General features: G+C 35.7%; 1 protein-coding gene across 11 annotated transcripts in view; it reads left to right on the top strand.

The window, feature by feature from the left end:
• The window catches only part of GARNL3 (GTPase activating Rap/RanGAP domain like 3), a 44,307-nt gene that overhangs the window by 7,143 nt on the left and 15,944 nt on the right, over positions 1 to 21,220 (top strand). For 6 of the 11 annotated variants that reach the window (XM_090121172.1, XM_090121166.1, XM_090121165.1 and 3 more), the window contains exons 2-18: positions 4,135 to 4,204; positions 4,893 to 4,967; positions 6,344 to 6,443; positions 6,816 to 6,934; positions 7,678 to 7,742; positions 10,198 to 10,261; positions 10,526 to 10,558; positions 10,940 to 11,015; positions 11,619 to 11,717; positions 12,222 to 12,325; positions 13,265 to 13,373; positions 15,608 to 15,653; positions 17,544 to 17,650; positions 18,258 to 18,373; positions 19,187 to 19,291; positions 19,972 to 20,046; positions 21,005 to 21,116. In XM_090121172.1, the coding sequence (XP_089977298.1) occupies positions 4,135 to 4,204; positions 4,893 to 4,967; positions 6,344 to 6,443; positions 6,816 to 6,934; positions 7,678 to 7,742; positions 10,198 to 10,261; positions 10,526 to 10,558; positions 10,940 to 11,015; positions 11,619 to 11,717; positions 12,222 to 12,325; positions 13,265 to 13,373; positions 15,608 to 15,653; positions 17,544 to 17,650; positions 18,258 to 18,373; positions 19,187 to 19,291; positions 19,972 to 20,046; positions 21,005 to 21,116 (1,475 nt within the window). The remainder of the gene's footprint in view (positions 1 to 4,134; positions 4,205 to 4,892; positions 4,968 to 6,343; positions 6,444 to 6,815; positions 6,935 to 7,677; positions 7,743 to 10,197; positions 10,262 to 10,525; positions 10,559 to 10,939; positions 11,016 to 11,618; positions 11,718 to 12,221; positions 12,326 to 13,264; positions 13,374 to 15,607; positions 15,654 to 17,543; positions 17,651 to 18,257; positions 18,374 to 19,186; positions 19,292 to 19,971; positions 20,047 to 21,004; positions 21,117 to 21,220) is intronic. The other 5 variants (XM_031602019.2, XM_031602020.2, XM_090121174.1 and 2 more) reach the window with 3 other exon arrangements.

The raw sequence follows: 21,220 nt of genomic DNA, 5'->3' as shown, positions 1-21,220 counted from the left end.
CTTTTCTCTAGTTTCATCCACTTTGAGATTAGCTTTTACTAAGGCAGGAAGGTGTTCAATTTTATAAACTTCAGCTTTCTTTTCCTTCTGCTTTTTGGACCTTTCCCAATTTATGAAACTCTCTGAAAATTAGCCAGGTGTGGATGATGTCATTCAAAGCACTGTAGACCAGTGGTTCCCTTTGTGGTGACTTCAGAATTTGTGTTGTGTCTGGAGTCAGGTCAGCCCCATAAAACTGTCCTCACTGCTAGGCTTCCCCAAAACTTGACGAGATTTATTGTGTTAGTGATTCCTACTGTTTTTCTTGTTTTGCTTGGTGGCGGGACGAGGGGAAATGATTTTAAACTGGCAGAGCGTAGATTTAGATGAGATATTAGTTAGAAATTCTTTACTGTGAGGGTGATGAGACACTGGAACAGGTTGCCCAGAGAGGTTGTAGGTGCCCGCACCCTGGAAGCTTTCAATGTGAGACTGGATGGGGCTCTGAGCAACTTAGTCTAGAGGGAGGTATCCCTGCCATCCCCTCTGCTGTAGGAATTAGATGATTTTAAACGTCTGTTCTAACCCAAACCATTCTATGATTCTGTGTATTTCTTCACTTAGTCAAAGACTGGACTTAGAATTTCAAAGGTCAGCAACAGCAAAGTCTGCTCATCTACCACCAGTACTGACAGCGGCAAATGCTTGTTGACTAAAATTGCTTTTACAGTGATTTCCAAGCATACCTAGCCACAAAAATGAATTGTATAGAACAAAAGTAGTACACAGAGAAAATCCTAGCACTACCACATTACCCAGCTTTTCTGTAAAAGTCAAAATATCATGTAAAATCCTTAGTGTCTTAAAATATATTGCAGTTGAGGCATTCAGTTTCCTTCCTGAAGCATATGACAAGTTTCACATGAATTGCAGAATGGAGAAACTTAAAATGTAATGCATGGAGTACAATTTCTGATCCGTACTTTCCAAATTCTCCCCAAGATGTGAGAAGAGGCTTAATCCTGTATGAAATTAAACTTGAGAACTCCTTGTTCTACCTGGAAGGGAAAAAAAAAATCAGATGTCCCTATTTTTGTCTGTATAGATGCTAATCTTGAAATATTCTTCTTTTATGGTACCTTCTGTAAGAAAAGATGAAAACTCAGGAGTAATAGTTTGAATTTTTTTCTTTACTGCAAATCATACTGAAGTAAAGTTTGTTTCATATTCTTCCCTTCACACATGCATAGTCTTTGCATCATCTGAAACAGTGTAAAGCACACACTTTGTAAATTGCGTGTGTAAAATGAGAGTAAAATGAGACCATCTAAAACAGTTTTTACAGTTCAAATATGTAAATTATTGCTACAAAACAACAGCAAGTGAAAGTTAACTGTAATAGGTGGTGTGTCATGCACAGGTGCATTCAGGATTTGCAGTACTCTGGGCCATCTTCTCTGTTTTGCAGACTGAGGGGGCATAAGTGCTGCTGTTTGCTGCAACTTCTGTGCAGTAGTGTGGGGCTATTACAGGAGAAGTTTAATTCACAGATTCAGTAGCAACAGTAATAAGTCTAGGAAAAAAAAAAAAGTATTGCATGTGAAGTCCTCACACTACATGATCACTGTAACTAGAACTTATTTATGTATGTTCATGTTTTATGACCTAAGAAAAGGTGGTGTTTTTGATTTCCATTAAGATTGATTCATCTGTCTTGATGTATGAGCTGGGTGGGCGCACAGTAATGTTTGCCTAAACTGGATGAATGTCTGGGCCCAGAGTGTTGTGGTCAGTGGTGCAAAGTCTAGTTGGAGGCAGGTGACTAGTTGAGTACTAGTCACAGAGCAGGAGTCAGTACTGGATTCAGCTGTGTTTGACATCTTCCTTAATGATTTGGATGTATGGGCAAAATGTATCTTCAACAAGTTTGCAGGTGACACACAAAAAAAACCAACCAACAAACAAAAGCTGAGTGGCAGATAAACCACAGGGTTGTGCTGCCATCCAAAGAGACCTCGACAAGCTGAAGAAATGGACTAACAAACTTCTCATGAGAAGACAAGATGCATTTTACCCCTTGGAGCATAAGAGCTGCTTTTGTTTAAACATCAGGAAGCATTTTTTTTCTGTATGGGTGATAGAGCACTGGTACAAGCTGCCCAAAGACTTTCTCTCCTGTTTGTCTGCTTCCTTTTCTGCAAGTGCAAGGACCCAAGCTCTTTTTTTTTTGTTGTTTTTTGTTTCCTGTTGCAGACTTTTTGCTTCTCTACTGTGCATATTCCCAGTATGAGATTGTACTGTTTTCTTGGAGGGTGCTTCATTGTGATCCTCAGGAAACTTAAGATTATTAACTGTTCACGTTCAAACATTAGTTTGTTGTGCAGGTCACCAAAAGCTGAAAGCTTAAGTTGTTATATTTGTGTTTATGTATGTCTTGCCAGTGGATGAGGTGAGCACAAAGGTCTCAGACGCCAAGTTAAAGAAGTGCATTTACTTAAGTTTAAAACAATGAGTTAATAAGCGAAATTATACAGCAAGAATAAAACAGAACAAGGCAATGCAACTAACCGTTACTACGTGAGGATAGTGATTAAGAAATATACATTTCCAATTGCCCTAATACTTTACCATTATCCAGATCCCCAACTGCTGGGGAGCCCCAGTTGCAGCAAGGATTTAGAGCCTTTTCCAGCAAGGAAAGGTCTTATGCAGTGCACCCACTCGTAGGTGAGGACTCCAGCTTTGCTGCAAGAGAGTCCTTTTAAACTTTTGAATAAACAAGTTTACTTGACAAACTTGGAAACATCTGGTTTCATTCTCCCTTTGGATTTCACCTAAAGTTTGGCCAGGGCTCAAGGAGGAATCAAGTACGTTTGTGTACTCATAGGCCTTGACACTATGCTTCTAAACAAGAAAAGGTTAATACATTCTCATAATGCTTTAGCTAAGGTACGTCTCTTGCTAATGGCATGTTTTGTTCAAGATACATATTTCACTAATGATATCACACACATTTTGCTAATGTTCAGATACTGATGGTATATAATACTGGGTTGTGAGATTCATCTGAGGTCAACTTTGATTCCAGGACTAGTGTTCAGCCCTTAGTACTTCAATGTAGTTATGTTTCCAACTGAGTGATTGTTTTGGAGCTTTTTAAAATCGTATGTAATGTGGATTATCCTCAGTTCCTATAGGCGACTGGTATTACTGCTACTGTGGGATGTATGTGTACCATGGATGTCAGAACTGTGGCTTCATTGCCTTCAGAGGCAATATAGTCATTTTAATTGGAAAAAAAAATCTCCATTAAAACTGACTGTAGAGTGAACTGTAAGTTTGGGAATATGATGGTGTGACTGAGTTGCTAGCTTTGGTACTGACTAATTAGTCAAAATTCTTGTTGTATTTGCGTCTAAATATTTATTTCGCTTGTAACATGTACAACTATGCCTTCTGTTACAAATATGGGAGGCTTAGTGTCTATAGTTAGAGGAGATGTTCACCATCTGTTTTGAGCTCGTGAAGAACATGCTGATTTGCTTAATGAGATGTAATGTTGTAAGATGGTAGATGCTAGTGCATGTAGACTTTGAATGTGGAATTCGTCTCCTTTTGCTTGCATGACAATTTTATCTTTATAAATGTTATAGGTGGAGAAAACCTGTCAATGCTGTTCCTTTGTTATGCTTTTGAATTAAAATAATTGCTTAATTGCTGTGTATAGTCTAAAAAAAGAATTTCTGGAAAAAAAACGTAGCAGCATGCTGAGTAGAGCTTATTGAACATAGTGCAGTTGTCCTGTTTAAAGTGCTAAGTTTTTCTTCCCTTAGATTAAGTGTACTTGTCAAATGCACTTATAAGCTGCTTTGGAATTCCGAATTGGTCACATCATGGTCACATAGATATTTAAATTAATAGTAGATTTTGCTTACAGTTGAGACACAGATGTTTCTGTTCTTTTGGCAGTAGTGTGAAAGCCAGACTGCAATGGCTGCTACACTGTGCGCATTGTAAGGAGTTTTCCCTGCAATAATGAGCTTATGCATTGGAAACCTTATTCAGCACGGATAGCTTTTGTTAATGGCAGTGTGTAGAGTTGCATGAGATCTGGGCTTGTTGAATGTGTATACTGATGAAGCATTTCTGTTCCAGCTCAGTCTCTGAAGATCTTGGTTGCAGACGTGGAGAGTTTAGCAGGAAGCACTATGGATCCGTGGAGCTTGTAAGTTTGTTTGCCCATCCTTTAATTTAAACAGCTTTTAATGTGGAATTCAAATCCTTTTCATTTCCAGGTAAAAAATTGCATCTAGTTTGGAAATTGTTTATTCTAAGCTGGACTAGAAAATTAAAAGGTAGTAAAAAGAGACTTCAGAACAGCTGTATTAGATGTGTGCTATGAAATCTTTTTACAGCCTTACTTAGGAAACTTTAATTTTAATGGGACACAAAATATTATGTAAATATCCTGTTTACATCCCCTCCCCCCCAAAAAAAATATTCAGAAAGATGGAAATTAGTCTGTTTTCTCCTATAAGTTGAAAACTGCAAAGTATTATGGTTATATTTGATGAGGCATTTGTAATTATTTGAGTTAAAAACTGTGTGCTTGCCTATGTGTTAGCATAAGTATGCATGTGTCTGATTTTATGTGTACTTGCCTCGGAGGGCAAGGGATATAAAATTAAAAGAACTAGGTTAGGATCTGCTACATGAGTGTATAACTCTCCCATTCGTGTATCCTTAGAGTTATATATGGATCACTGCAAATCTGTAGTCAAATGGGCAGCAGCTGTGCTGATTCCACTATGAGTTTTGATAAGACCTGGAAGAAGGAGAAACCAAGTAAGATTCGGTTGCTGATCATAGGGGTATTTTTGGAACTAGAGCCTCTATCTTAAACTTTCTCATAGCTTATATCTAGTGATGCTGATGGAGCTATTCAAAGAGCTGGACGATTCCGTGTGGAAAATGGCTCCACTGATGAGGTAAGTGGTTAAACATATGTAAAGCTGAAAAAATAATTCAGTTTCTCAAGTGAAAGATGTATTTACAGTTAATTACTAGGAGAGTGGTCTTGAAGGATGCTAAATAATATGAAAATGTAAGAATCCAAGAGGAGGGAAATGGTGTTTGTTACCCCCAAGACTAGCTTAATTATTTGTTCAGGAGTACACAATCTCAACAATTTAATTTTTAAGAAAAGAGATGATATTTCCTTTTTTTTTTTTAATTGCTCAGCTTATGAAATTCAAAGAAAAAATACCCATTTTATCTTCTGCAGTTTCTAATTCACCATGTTACATCAGTGTCCCCTTTGTGCTTGTTTTGTTGGGTTTTTTTTGTAAGTTTTTCCTTGGTGTGATGAAGGTATAGCATCTTTTTTTTTTTTTCCTCCTAGATGTGTTTAGGCAGTTATGTTTATTTTTAAATATGAGATGAAGCTGAGTGGAGTCTGAAAGGGTCATTCACCTTAGGTTCTCCAAGGACACTTAGATTTCTCCTTAAATAATTTGGGTGGGCAGGAGGGGAGGCTATCTTCCTTTGAAAATCATTTTTGACTGTAAATAGCACTGTAATATTTGAAGAAAGAAAACTTCATAGTCTTGAAGAGTATGTAAGGTCTTGGTAAACTTATGTTGAACTGATATGAATCATAAGTTATTAGTTTGCATCAGTACTGGGTGCAGCATTAAAGTAGCTATTCTGTGTTGAATCCCTCTTGGGTTGTGTTCTGTAGATTGGCTTTTCAGTTCAGTTTCATGCAGTTTAAAAGCTCTTTATCTTTTATTATAGATAGGTTCTCTGAGAGACTGGTGAATGCCACATGATAAATAGACATAGAGAATTGCCTATTCCTTGTGAATGCTCTTAGTGGAAAAGGAGTGAGGCATGCTTGGAAATTAACTAGTCAATCCAGAAACAATACTGAAGAATTTCCACAGCATTATCTGCTCCAGTTAGGAGTCCTTGAGAAATATTCTGGGAAGAAAGAAGAAAATGAAACTTATGAGGGCAGAAATCTGTTTATTTATTCATTTACTCTTAAATTTTAAAAACATAGGTCTTCAAATTAAATATTAAAAGACCTGCTTTTCAGTTGGATGCTAAGGTATTACCTGTAACGGTGATATGAAGGGAGAAGACTGCAGTTATTTAAAAAACAGAGAGAAGAAAAATGCTTTAATTTCAACTATACAACAACTCACTTCAGAATAATTCTTGGCTTTGGGAAAAAAAGAAGAAAGGTGTACAACTAGAATTCTTCCAATGAATTGACCGTGCTTGGTGACTTTTTCAACTGTTACGTTCTCAATTTTTTTAATGCAGCGTTTGACTGAACTGTCTCCCAATTCTTTTTCAGATTGCAGGCTACACTCCAGGTACATGGCACAGGACAGATGTGCATTTGGAAAATCCAGAGTATTATACAAGATGGTATTTCAAATACTTTTTGGGAAAAGGTATTAGTGTTTTTGTGAATTGCCTTAATTTTTTTCAATGCAAAAAAAAAAAGAAAAAGGCATCTTTGAATTCCTGTTATTTATATATTGAAAAAGGATGGTATTAACTTAATATGAATGTGTTTTCTGTCCTGTATTGAAAGCAAGTGCTTATTTCGTGTAATATTCTATAAGCAGAAGAAATCCTGCTAATGAACAGGAAGATTTTTAAGCCCCTCTACATCTTAAAATCTATACTTCTCTCTTGTCTTTTAATGCATATCTTGTATAAATAAATATTTATGTAAATAAGCGTATATTTTCTGTGTTGTGTGTATTTTATGAGTACGTGTGTTTTCTTGACAGTGGGTAATACTACTTTTCTCCCAATAGTTCATCAAAATTATATAGGTACAGACTCAGAGAAGAATCCTTTCTTTCTGTCTGTTGTACTTTCTGACCAAAATAATCAGCGTGTTCCTCAATACCATTCAATTCTTTGGAGAAAAACGGTAAGAAATAAATACTTAATTGCTCATTTGCCTTTTTTTGTTCATTTGTATTCTTGTTTGTTTTAGATGCATTGATCATATACTTTTTTGCTTTCTTCAGAATTTCAGTATTTAGTATATAGTTTTTATTTTGTAGGAGAATGTATAATTCTACCCTAGTAGATAGCACTAAGCTAGCTTAGTAGATGGCTTACACTAAACTTTCTGACAGGAATTTATGACAGTAAATATTTTCTAATTTTTCTTACATGGAGTTCTGCATTATTTTTAGAAATGTTGCCTAAGCTGTTCTTGATTTATGTTTTGTGATGAATTTATGCAGTGACTTTATAGTACAGATATACTGATATTTTTGTATGATACTAAGAACATAGCCAAATGCGATACTGGTTTCATTGATATCTTGAGGATTTTTTTCTATGGACCTCTCCATAATGATCCTTATCTTAAGCAATTGATTTAATATTTTTCAGTACAGCGTTGCACTGTGACTTTCCTTTTGAAGTTCCTACATGCCAGTGTAGTCAGAACTGAGTAAAAATAATTTTGCATCATCAGTGCCTTTTCACATTCAGTTTATTTCAGTAGAAAATACAACTAAGTAAAGCTAGTATGGTCTTGATCTTTGCATTTTACTTAATTGTTTTTTATCAATATTCTTATTTCAATACATAGAAAAATCAGTATTTTTGTAATTAATGCCTCCTCGCTTTGTTTTTGTTTTTTTTTTTTCCACTTTATAGGGTACTCAGAAAATATGTCTCCCTTACAGTCCCACAAAAACATTATCAGTGAAATCTATATTAAGGTATGTATTTACAAGTAAATTATCTGATATTTGTCTTTTACTGTAAATCAGAACTTGCGTTTCATTATTTTCATGATAGATTTTAAAAAGCAGGAATAATAGGTTTGCAAATCTTCATCACCGAGGACAGCAAAAAGTACTTTTAATGCCTGTCCTGTAGTAAACAAAGTGACAACTTAAAATAGATTGATTCTCAACACTTCAGTGGTTGAGAAGAACTACCTACTTAAATAAGACAGGCCAGGAGCAGGAGTAAAGAACAGCAGATTTTGACTAGAGAGCTGATTATGTGGAACTGACAAGAGGAAGCAAACAAGGGAGAAACCAAGAATTATATCTGCATGTGATTGTTTCCTTGCAAACCCATGCTGTGTGTGCATTATACACCCTTCAGTGAGGCAAGAAGATTCTTTCCCCCAGCCAGTCAGTATGAGCATGCTTATACTCTGTTCTGCCACTTTTCTGGCGAGCAGCCCAATACTATTTCTGTTTCTTTCAACTATATTATCAGCTGAAACATCAGAATCCCTTTCTGCAGTGTTTATTCAGATTTCACCTGCAGTTTTTATAATCTAGTTATGTGGCATGTTTTCTCAGGGTCCTCTCTGAAAACTTCAAATTCAGCCTTTGACTTATGCAAGGATTGTACTTCCTCTTGAAACTCGTAATAATTGTATTCATTTTGCTGAACAGGTAGTATGTGTCAGATGAGTGGGCAGTCATCGGATCTCCAAAACCTTTGATACATAATAGGGTGCAGGCAAATGTCTCTTGCTCAGTTGAGGCTGGTTCACTGGATAAGACTGCTAATGCTGATGTAAGAGAAATATTATGGGAGTAGAGCATATATTGTGAAGTCAGTAGCACCACAACTTTCCAGGTATTATGAGAGGCCCCAGTCCACTGAGTTTGCCAGAGAGGCTAGGCAGAACATTGGGACTCATTGAAATTTTTTCTCTCTTGACCTGTGGTTTTGGTTTGATGTCAAGAGACATCCTCTACCTCCCTGATTAAGATGAACCGAGTCCCTTCACTGAGCTTCTACCAATATATTGAAATGTCTGGAGTGAACATTGTCCCTAGTTGTCAGCTCTGCGTTCTTTACCTGTATAAACACCTGATTTTCCATGTCTGTCCACTAGTTGCTGAAACATCACTTCCTAACATCACTTAGTAACACAGCCTCTCCCATCCTCTCACCAAGATGCACAGTCTTATTCAGACATCCCAGACGCAAGAAATTTTGGATTCTGTTAGCTATGTCGTTACTCATTTATTGGAACGCCTTCACGTAGGTGTTCCATCCTCCAGATTTTGAAGGAAAATGGAAAATGGAAGTTTGTTTTAGACCCCTGTTCCTTGCTTTCTCCAGGGAAAGCAAACAGGGTGTTTGCTGCTTGGGATCAGTTGGATGAATGTCACCTCCTTTTGCCCACTGAGGCATGAAATAAATCTGAGTACTCTTTTGCCCCTAAGAAGGCTCCATGAGACTTCTCTCAGAGCTGACTAATACTTCTTTGGCACCTTACCCTGTTCCCACCAAGTGTGAATCTTGGTAGGAACTGTTCCAAAGAGTTCTCAGTATATTAATAAGCCCATTTGTTGTGAATTAATGGGAACATTGTAATCACTTTGAAAAGGAAATGGAGCAAATCTACATTGTGATTTAGCTTAAATAAAAATGGAAAGGTGCTCCAAATTTGACATCCATGTTAGTTTGCTGCATTCCAGACAGATTGCGTTCTGTACTGAAATAAATGGACAAAGCCATAGTAAATGCAGGAGCATATTGAATATTTCTGTTTATTGAGGCAGTTGATCATGTTTCTCATTTAAATACCTTTTCTTCTGTTTTTCTGTTCTGTTTTTGTATCTTTGTTACTTGAATTTTATGCTAAACTGACATTTTTTTTTAATTTTTACTTTCTTCTTATCCACATGCCTGGAAATGTTCAAGGCCTGGTTGAATGGAAATTTGAGAAACATTTGCTAGTGGATGGTGTTTCTGCTGGTGGCAGGAGGGTTGGAAGTAGATGATCTCTAAGGCTCCTGCCAACCCAATCCATTCTGTGATTCTGTATTGTTTTAGAAGAGACAGAAGAAAAGCTTACAAACCAGAGTAGGTTATTGAGTAATATGTAATGCTTCTAGTAGGTATATATAAAGCCAGAGTGAAGGATAATGGATTTTGAATCTGTGTGTTAAATGCAGTAAACATAATCCTGACTTCCATTCAAGGTCTTAGTAATTTCTGTTCTTAAAATCCAAAAGAAGTTTAGGAAATCTTACAGGTTAGCATTATGAAAAAGAAATAACAGTTCCACAAAACATTCCATATTAGACAGACTCTTTGAACAATTCCTTTCAATAGGAGACATAACTGCAACTAATAATACTTTAATGTTGAAAATGTGTGCTTTCCCTTCTATTAAACAGCATTTCATTTGCATTTCAGCGCAATGAGTCTTGAGAAATTTGAGAAGGGACCAAGGGAAATTTTTCATCCTGATATACAAAAGGTAGGTTGTGACTTCCCATGTTTGGTTGCTTTTATTATTTTCTGGAAAATAAAACATTGTGAATATTTTTTTTTCTTCTTTGTTACAGTAGCAGGATAAATGAGAGAAGAGGTTTTGGCGTTAACAACTAAATTTCCTTTATCAGTTGAACTGGCCATTTCAAAACAAATATGCAATAATGTAATAATTTGATTTGTGGTTTTTTTGTTTTGTTTTTTTTTTGTCTTTAATATGAGAGTGCTAAACATAGTGTTTTATTTACAGGATTTATTGGTTCTTGAAGAGCAAGAGGTAAATGTAAGCTTACACTCTTAGTTCATAGATCTATTCAATGAATCGAACTTTGTATTTGAAATATTTGTCCTAACGTATTTGTGACAAATTTCAAGTTGATGCTTATTGCAGTAAAAAATGTAGTATTCATTTTCAACATGAAATTGAAAATCGCTTTAAGCACCCTTATGAAAAGTATGTCATGTAATTCATAGTCATTAGTCAAAGGTAAATTATGAGATGTCTACTATTTGTTCATGTAATGGAGCTGATATGAGGTGAGTACTCACACGTGCAAGATAAACACAAAGCTACATATTTTTAAAAAACCTTAGATTGTGGACATTTATTTTAGGCCTTTAGATTGATTGATTTTAGCTAATAATCTTTGGTTTAATTTTTTAGGGATCTGTGAATTTTAAATTTGGAGTCCTTTATGCTAAGGATGGGCAGCTTACAGATGATGAAATGTTCAGCAATGGTGAGTCTTTCCCCTTTTCCTTAATTGTTCTATTCATGCAATTGAAAACCATAGGATAGTGCCCAGATGACAGATAATGATTATTTTAACAGTAATTTTGTTAGGTTTTCATGCTTTTGTTGGGTGGGAAAAATGTAGCATAGACTCTTCTGTTTCTACAAAAAGTTGCCATAAGAACCCTACTATTACAGCTTGGACTAGGCTGAAATTCTCTCTCTAGAAGTAGACCATACAAAGTTAAGGTTTGAAAAAAGAAGCAATTGAAGTGAAGGAGGCGACTCATGTTACTTGCAAAAGGTCCCGTTGTTTCTAGTTCTCATTCTTATAGTTTCACATCATTATTACATTCTTCCATGTGCTTAAATAGTGTTAAGGAGTTAGCTGAAGAGATGATTCTGTAGTGTCACATGATGATCCTTTTCCTATAATTCTGCAGGACTGAGAGGCTGTTTCTGTCAGGGTAGAAGGCTTGGATGACACTAGGAGAAACTAACTCTGGTCCTTATGTCCTGCATACAGGACTTGTTCCTGTATTTTGATCAATCTTTGATAGGTGTTCTGCACGTGCTTTTCTACTGTAACTGTTCTCCTTTCCATGTGTAGAAACTGGAAGTGAAAGCTTTCAAAGATTTTTGCATCTCTTGGGTGACACGATTACTTTGAAAGGCTGGACTGGCTACAGAGGGGGACTGGACACAAAAAGTAAGAACTCATCTGAAGCAAAGAAGCAGAGGCTGCAGTATAAATGTTTTTTGCTTATTGCATGGATATAGTATGTGTACTGTAGAAATAATATGATCTCAAAACAGACTTTTCATATACTTGCTAAATGTTCTGCTTCACCAGAAAACAGTAAATCAGGTTAGCTTAATTCACTGGGGAAAGAGAAGTATTTATATGACTTGTATTTTAAAGTGAAGGGAATGGAGAATAACCTAGCATACTTCATAACGATAGGGCATTATGTCTTTAAGACCTATATGTGATTTCAGAAGGCTTGGTAAAGGATATCATAGGTTTTAGCTGTTCAGATACACAGATTAGACAGCAAACTCGAGTTTAGACATCTGTGCAAAAGCGTGCATCTAAAATGGATCAGAAAAAAGGATGACTAAAGAAAATTTGAAAGAATGATCTGAAATATTTTTGAATCTTTTGAAAATTTAAAGGACATATTTCTGCTAAGAACGTTGTCTTACTTTGCAGATGATACAACAGGAACGTTTTCCATCTATACAGTTTACCAAGGGCATGAAATTATGTTCCATGTTTCAACAATGCTACCATATTCTAGAGAGAACAAACAGCAGGTACATATTTCTCTCATCCTCCCTTTTTTTCCTCTTTTTTTTTTCCCCCCTTTAATATTCCCCATATCTCCTTTCCCAGTAATCACAGACTCCAAAACTTCTTAAGATAGGGATATTTTTGCCTGTTCATAATTTAGAAATGAAGAGTTTTGCAAAGAATATCAGCATTGATTAATTAAAAAATGATTAAGTATTCTGACAGTCAGATGACTTGTAGAGCTTCACTGCTGCAGTTGCCATTGCTTTCAAAGATTTTATGAAGGCTGAAAATTAGACATGTGGTATGCATGAAAGTGTTCTGATAATTCATACAGCTCATACTTAGGTAATAATTAATGTAGTTTGAAAGAAAGTCTGCTTGTGAGTGTGTTGATGGTAAGCTTTGTGCATTTGCTGTAAGGCAATGCCATTGTTCTCTCATAGGAAGACCAGGTAGGTTCTTGGGTACTTCTCAGATATGTTGTCTTGCATTCACCACTTGACACCTTATGAAGGGTCAGTCTTCTCATATTTCTGCCTTGAGTAACAAGATCACAGATTAAACCAGAGGACTTCAATTATTCTAAAAGAGTAATGCAGAATTGGGGTTTTTCTCCTTTTATTTCAAGTAATGGATTTTCTTTTATGGAATCCTAGTTGTTCCATTTTCTGTTTGTGAATACTAATGTTTGTAAATTCTGACAGCTTTGCTCATTTAAAGAAAAAAAAAATGACATTGCTAAATTTAGTTACTTATGATTGGAGATAGTATTAACTATTTAAAGATATTTATGATACTCTTTCTTAACGCTTGACATTTTGTAAGCTGCATCCAGTTTAAGAGTATTGTTTCAGAGTTCTGTCACAGAATTGTTAAGGCATTGATCTCCTTTAAGTCATTCTCTTCCCCTCCCTTTTCCCCTCTCTGTCTTTCTCTTTCCCCTTTTTTTTTTCTTTCAGGTAGAAAGGAAGCGGCATATTGGAAATGACATTGTTACTATCGTATTTCAGGAAGGAGAAGAGACTGCTCCAGCATTCAAGCCATCCATGATTCGCTCTCATTTTACACGTATCTTTTTCTTTATATTTTCTACTTTTTTATTGTCTTTATTTATTTTTAATATTGCTTCTAAATTTACTCTAACTTCCTCCTATTTGCTGTTTACAGGGTGCATTCTTTACTTTCAACTACTTGACTAGTAGCTGTAAGTCTCCCGCATAATTTTTTTGTGTCAAACTGCTTAAAAGACTACTTCTGTGTCAGATTACTTTTTATTAAAAGCATCTATTTTTATCATTCCACAAATTCAATTTCATGACATTTTATAAATTTTTATAAAGTATAAATTCAGAATAATATTTCTGTTATTGATGTTAAGTAAGATTGCTTCTACTACTGAATATTATCTTACCATGTTCAGGTGCTGTTTATTTTAGGTATTCATGTATTTTGGTTCACTGTATCTGAAGACTTTCAGACCTTAAACCACTTGTCTTCCAGATTTGTTGCAGCATGTATTTTTCAAACTTTTGTTTGAAAACATTGTGAAGACAATGTAGTTCCAAAAACCTGCTGTCAATTGCATCAGACTGTCGTGGGGATCATACCAGGTGATCTATATATCCCATTCTGGCACCTCTTAGACCAGATTGAATGGAACATGTAATTAAAGAAGAAAAAGTTTATACACATGCTCTGCTGAAAAGTCTTTAAAAGTGATCACTGCTTCAACTTCTAAACCTAGTTGTCAGGTTGACTGCTCACTGTTGTTGGAATTTTCTTGCTAATCTTTCTTTTTAGATTGATGATAATCTAATTTACTCTACATGGAAGAGGCATCTAGAGCAAAAGAAATTCCACATTTAAAACAAAAAGAAACAAAATCCTTTTGTTAGCAGAGCAACCCAAATATTGTTAATAGTAAAAGTTTACCAAGTCAACATAACTCTTTATCAGAGTGTCAGCATTCATAAACAAAGGTGAAATTCTTCCTTTATTGATGTTAAGAGGACTTATTACGTAATTAATTAACCCTGCTCTTTAATTTATAACAAATATTTCAAGGTTCAACAGCCTCCTGGTCATGGGGTATATGTTGCCAGATCCTCTTATGCCAGACTGTTTTCCATTTTTTCTTGTTCCTTAGTGATTTGTGTGGGCTGGATACCAGGCTTGCTGCATGCTCAAGTAGTAAACTTGTCTTCACTTATGAATATTTTCATGAGAAAGACATTCTTGGCTGTTGACATGACGTTTCTCCCCACAGAGGAGAAACATGGCTTTACTTTGTATGAATTTGTTTTTAGAGTGATTACTGGATGGGTAAAGCTTGTGAGGACACTTATAGATGTTCTTGTGTTATTATATAACTTGGAAATGTTTTTGAGGAAGCATGAAGACTTGCATGATTGCCATACACACATAACTGGAAAGTAGGTAGGGTAGAACCTGCAACAGAAAGATCTGCTTGCCAGCCTTTTTGTTGTTGAGGAAAACAGCTTAAAGATGGTGCCAAATAAATGGGTTGATGAATGGAAAACATTGAGCAGAATACTAAAGATATGAGGTACTATCCTCATAATACCAGAAAACTGGTTCTTGAAAATTTTATGAAAAAAAAATTCTATTTCCCTGTGGTACATGACCCTCCCATTGAGAAGCTTTACTGAAAAATGCACCTACTGTTTTCCTTTTATTTGAATTAAGTGCTTTCATAATGAGTCTGAGGGGCAGATGTGCCTTATATCTATATGAACTTGGTGAGGTCATTTGGGAAGATTTTTAGCCCTTTGTAGTGGCAGCTGAAGACTAGGCAATACACTATTAAGCATCTTTAATGCATATTTGAGTATTCTTGGTTTATATCTTCCTCTCTATTTTCTTAGAACCCTTCTAGCAGAACTATTTTGTAGGATTCTTTTTTTCTCAGTGGGAGTTTCAGCATAAGTGAATCTGGGAATCATGTGGCGGTGGTGTTTTTTATCATCTAAATGAATTTTTAATCTCAAGTCTGTCAAACTCACGTGAAACACAAAACAATGTAGCACACTTTTGGCTTTATGAAACAGCAGGAAGTTTGTGTTTATAGTAGTAGCTCTATTTTTGAAATGGTTCAAATGCATTAATTTTGTATGAAACTCCCTTTATAAAAGTAGAATGTATGTAGTCTAGAATATTTTGTCCTAATACTGATAATTATACTTGACTGTTATTAAATCTGCTATCTGCTGTAGGGAAAAAAAGTGATAAAAATACATGTGAACTTCATTAGTAATGGATTAATTTCCTTAACTGGTTGACAGATATTTTTGCCTTAGTGAGATATAATAAGCAGAATGATAGTTACAGGTAGGTTGTAACTAATAACTTTATTCTGAATTTCTGATGGATTAGAGGTAATGGGAAAACATTTTGTGTTGAACACCTGCCTGCAAGTCAGGAAGGCAATTGAACTTTTAGAATTGAAGTATGGACCTGGATTCAGGTAGCTGTAAGTTGGCTCTAAGTTATGTCTTTCTAATCATTGTAATAATGACATTCTGGAAGCTAAGGTGTGCACAACAAAACAAAATGATGGAAGATTTGTCTTCAAGATTCTGACTGCAGAGATCAGTAACACTAACTGTGGTGATATGATGCTTGTGGATTGTCTCTTTACAGGTCTGAGTTTGGTTGTAGATAGGCAAACTAGTTCAGTTTTAGGGATCTTGAGTCAAGAGAAGTACGGTTGCACATCACATTCTTAAAACATGGTGAAATTTTGCTGGTAAATAATGTATTCTTCACCAATGTATTTTGCAGTTAGCTATAAGACATGAAGACTGTCCAAGACTGAGTCTGTTAGGTCTCAGCAGAATCTGAACAGCAAGCTTTTCTGCAGCCTCGTGTGTAGGCTTTAGTAAACAAAATGACTTCTGCTGCATAGTTGATCCTAGTTATTGTCTTGAGATTAATGCAGTAAAATACAGTAAAAATGTTGAAGGCATACTTTTATAGAATCATAGAATGGCTTGGGTTAGAAGGGACCTCAAGGATCATCAAGCTCCAACCCTGCTGCCACAGGCAGGGCTGCCAACCTCCATATGTAATACTAGACCAGGCTGCCCAGGGCTCCCATCTGACTTGGCCTTGAACACCTTCAGGGACAGGGCATCCACAATTCTGTACCAGTACCTCACCACTCTCTTGAGAAAGAACTTCCCCCTGACATCCAACCTAAACCTTCCCTCTTTCAACTTAACCTTTGTCCTGCCATTATCTACTCTTGTAAAAAGTTGGCTCCCCTCCGGTTTGTAGGCTCCTTTTAGGTACTGGAAGGGTGCAGTGAGGTCATCCTGCAGCCTTCTCTTCTGCAGGCTGAACAAGCCCATCTCCCTCCACCTGTCTTCATGAAGGGGTGTTTATTTTAATCTTTTCCTCTCAACACATTATCTAGGCCACTGGTACCAACCACAACCCGTGGTTTCAGAAACTGTTCCTCAGATCTGATCATGATTCCAACATACAATAATTCCTGTATTGCTTTGGAAGTTTTTTAATTCTTCAATTGATTTTCAAATTCTTCAAGAGCAAACTTCATAGTCATCTGAGAGTCTGGATGGTAGTTTTTTTTGTTTTGTTTTCTTTTTTGTTTTTTTTGTTCTCTTTTATTTGCTGCAATACTGGTTGCATGAATATTTTGTATCTTCAAGATACTGTATTGGCTAAACCTTCTTGGTTTGCCTCAAAAATGGATCTTTACCAGTTAAAATTTGGTGCTTTTTGTATAGCTGAACTGCAATTCCATCTACTCAGAATTTAAGAATGTTACTTGAAATCATTCATAGTGTAAATGTGGAAATGCACAGGAATGTGAAGGTGAAAAGAAAGTGGACTAATGTTAATTGGATCTTCTTGCCTTTTTCTCTAACTCCCTTAATATTTGGGAATCTTTGTTTTGGTCTATGCTGGATGAGAAGGTTCATACCGTCATTCTTCTTCTTGATGCAGAATATGAGATTAGACAGAGCACGTTATTCCAAATAGGTGCAGCGTTTGAAAGTAAACAATTCATATTTTGGTTCAAGTGATTAATTCCAATTGAGTGCCCATTTATGAGGTTTTTTTTTTGTTCAGCTCATGGAAATTTTTCTCCCAGACATTCCCAGATAACCATTTCCGGTTCTTTTTTTCTATCTGTAAAAATGACAGACTTTGAAAGTGGCTTCCGATATAGATAAATACTTGTTCTTTCAACAGGCTAAAAATATTTTCAGAAGAAAGCGTTCCTCTCTTTGGGCCTCCACTTCCATCTCCACCTGTGTTTACAAATCACCAGGAATTCAGGGATTTTGTTTTGGTGAAATGTAAGTCGGTTTTCCTTTTGCTGGAAATACTTTTTTAGTAATTACTGGTCCAGCGCTTGTTACAGGAAGCAGTCCTTAATGCATACCAGGAACCAGATGGAGGACTTTTGCTCCACTGTGTTTTATTCCCAAAAAATATCCAGATAATTGAAGTTACCCTTGAAGACCAGGTTTTGTTGGCCAGAGACTTCTTTAAAAACCTTAAATAAGGTTTTGTTGGCCTCGTCATCGTGACCGGAAGATCAGTAACAGATACCTAGCATAATAATCATGATTTTGCATTCTTACCTGACAGGAACTTGACTGATAACTTATTTCACATATTACTCAAGAATATTTAAATTGGTTTTGTACTTACGTTGATTAGCAATCTGTCTTTTTTATATTGTTTTTTTATATTGGTTAGGTAGTTATTGGGGCGCTTCGTTGAATTCTGCCCTTCTTCCTTCTTAAGCTTGAGGGATTGTTATTTACTAAAAACATGCAAAAAGGAGGCAAAACTAAGTAACTGTGAGAAAACTAGGTATATTGGAACAGAAGCAAACTGTAGTCAGTAGAAGGTAGCAAAGCAATTAAAGTAATATACCTTCTTTTCTACAATTTTTAGTAATAAATGGGGAAAAAGCCACCTTGGAAACACCAACGTTTTCTCAGAAACGTCAGCGCACTCTAGACATGCTGATCCGCTCTTTATACCAGGACCTGATGCCTGATCTACACAAGGTAAATGCTAGTCAGTAGTGATCTCTGTGCTTCTCTAGTACATGAAAAGCTCTACTGTGTTCAAGGACTGAAATCCTGATGAGAAGACTGAATTACATATATTAGGCTAAATACTAATTGTCACATAATTTGTTTTACGATTATATGAAAGTTGACGGACAGTCCTTTCAGGATTGGACTATTCATGCACTTAATGACAGGTCTGAGGAGAAGCATAGCAGTCTTGCACTTTGTATAAGCTTACCTGCAACAAGAGTATAGAAAAGTTAGGAACTGAATATTCAAAACAGGTATTTGAATTTGTCTTGTTACTGTAAAAACAGCTCTTATCTTATTATGTGCAAATTTAGATTACTGTGATTAAGCATGAGATATCTTCATTTTAGATGATGAAGACTTAGTCTTAATGTGATTCATAACTAAAAAGAAATCGAATACTTCTAAAATTGGAAAGGTGTTTTTGCTCACTGTTTATTTTTCTTAGCTAAATAGGTCTGCGTAAGCTTTCTTGTTCATGTATTCATCTGCATGTCTGCATCCTTGCTTGAATTATATAGTATGAGTGATAAATAATGACAAGCAGAAAAATAAAGCAGTCAAATTTTGGAAGAATAGCCAACTTCTGTTCTCAGCGAAACCATCCAGTTAATTGATCCAGTTAGTTGATGATAGGAAAATATATTAAAAAGAAAGGCAGAAAATGTAAATGATACCACACCAAATTAAATAAAGTTAAAAGATTATGAAAACTTCGACTCAATTGAAAAAAAAAGAAAGAAAAAAAAGAAAGAAATCCCCTTTTTTCTCTTTTAGAACATGCTGAACAGAAGGTCCTTCAGTGATGTGTTACCAGAGTCCCCAAAATCAACACGGAAGAAGGAGGAAGCTCGGCAGGCAGAATTTGTCAGACTTGGTCAGGTAGGATCAATTTCAGAAGTATGCATTTATGTTTACAAGACTGTGTCTTAACTTTATAGAAACACTGGATTTTTTGTATGCTGTAAATATAAACAAGGAAGATATATAAGATACCTTAAGTAGACTTGTTATCTGTCTCAATGAAAATATATTTATACAGTATTTCTTTAGAGATTTTAGAATCAGCATGTTTCTAGTTATATGTGGCTGAAGAATTTGTGTTGCTGTGACTTTGTGCCTTACGCACCACCCCACAGGCAATGCATGGTTTGATTGAGTGGCTTGGTATGTGGTTTTACAAGTGTAAGGCCAGCTTGGTAACAGATAGAAGCATCTGCTAACCAGTCCTAACTGCTTGAATTGTGTAAATGGCCAACTGACATCACTGGATATAAGGGCTTCTCTCTATTACTATGGCGGACAGTTGGTGTTTTGAATTTTCCATTTTTGTAAAAGCTGTGTATCTTTTTTCTGGGAAGATAGTCTAGGAGCTCCGTAGTGGTCAGTGTACATTTTGTTCAGGACATAGATAATTACGTTTTCTTTCTTAATTACTGAAAATGTAATAGAAAATCCAAACCGTAAGTTACTTTCTTGTCCTAAATTATCTATTCTTTATAGTCTTTAACTTACATACTAGTGACAAAAACTTAACTTAATTAAAGTATTTCTTGTATTAGGCACTCAAACTGAAAACTGGTGTGAAAGGGGATACACCAGCTACCTTGGCAACTACAAGCTTTTGTAAAAAGGAGGTGAGTGAACCTGTCTGTTTAAGGAGAGTTACTAGAAAATTAAATGCTAGTGAATATGGCATACATATATGCCATATGATATACATGGCATTGTATATCAGTTCTATATACTATTTATTTACTTACATAATTAGATGCTATAGCAACAGAGATGTATTGCATAATGTTATAAATATTGCAGGCAGTAGCAATTAAAGGATGAGTCCGGATGTAGAAGCATTTCTCAAGCAAATCTGGATATCTTTACGTCATTAGGTTATTTGATGAAAAAGACGTGTTTTCCATAGGCAGTCATCTTAAATTATTTTTACTTCTTTATCAAGTTTAAAACAAAATTCAGTTGTGTTTTTATTTTCTGTAACTACAAGATCTTTTTTTCCAGGGATCAGAAAATGTAATTCACGCTTTTCTGCGTGCATCTTATACAAAGAAGCTTCAAAGGTGCTTGTAGAGTTACAGACTTCAGTTTACTGTTTAATATTGGGGATGGAGGGAGAAGGGGACAGATTTCAGGAGATAGATAAGAAGAACACATGACAAAAGCAGAGTTTGGAGGAAACACAGCTGTAACAGTACCATTTCTAAACACAGTCTGAACTACAAAATATAAGTGAACTGTGTGCACATGGTGGTGCATACATTTTAAGTCTGTGCTATTTAAAAAATAAAAAAAATAATATTAAGTATTTCCAGTGTTGCACTGAATATCAGCTACTTGGGTTTTAGTTCTAGTGTTTCAAGAATGTGCCTTATTATTATATTAGTCTCCAAATCCAATTGATAGGGGGAGTATTTTCTCTGCAAGAAAATTAACTAGATTTTGATATTTCAAACTTAAAAAATGTATTCTGCCAAATGTATTTACATGTTACTGCTTGCCATTGTCCATCGTGTTCTGTGTCTGTCTGATCTGTATTTCTTAGTATACTTATCGTGTATCCCTTATGTTAATTCGTAGCCTTGGGAGTCACAGTCTTTCTGCAGTAATTTTCCTCATGAGGTCGTCTGTGCAGATTCTTGGGGCAAGTCCTTGCTGGTTTCTACAGATGCTGGCGTCTTGTTAATAGATGGTTAGTAAATGATCATGTGTTTTTGTGTTAACTATGTATCTGAACATGGTCTTGAAAATATATGTTCATAAGCTGTGCTCAGGTATTGGTAAGTTCTCACCTCC

This window comes from Phasianus colchicus, chromosome 19, assembly GCF_987193195.1.
Source record: "Phasianus colchicus chromosome 19, bPhaCol1.hap1.1, whole genome shotgun sequence".
Classification (NCBI taxonomy): Eukaryota; Metazoa; Chordata; class Aves; order Galliformes; family Phasianidae; genus Phasianus; species Phasianus colchicus.
Note: the sequence above shows the minus strand (reverse complement) of the source record. Positions and strands in the feature narration are given on the sequence as shown.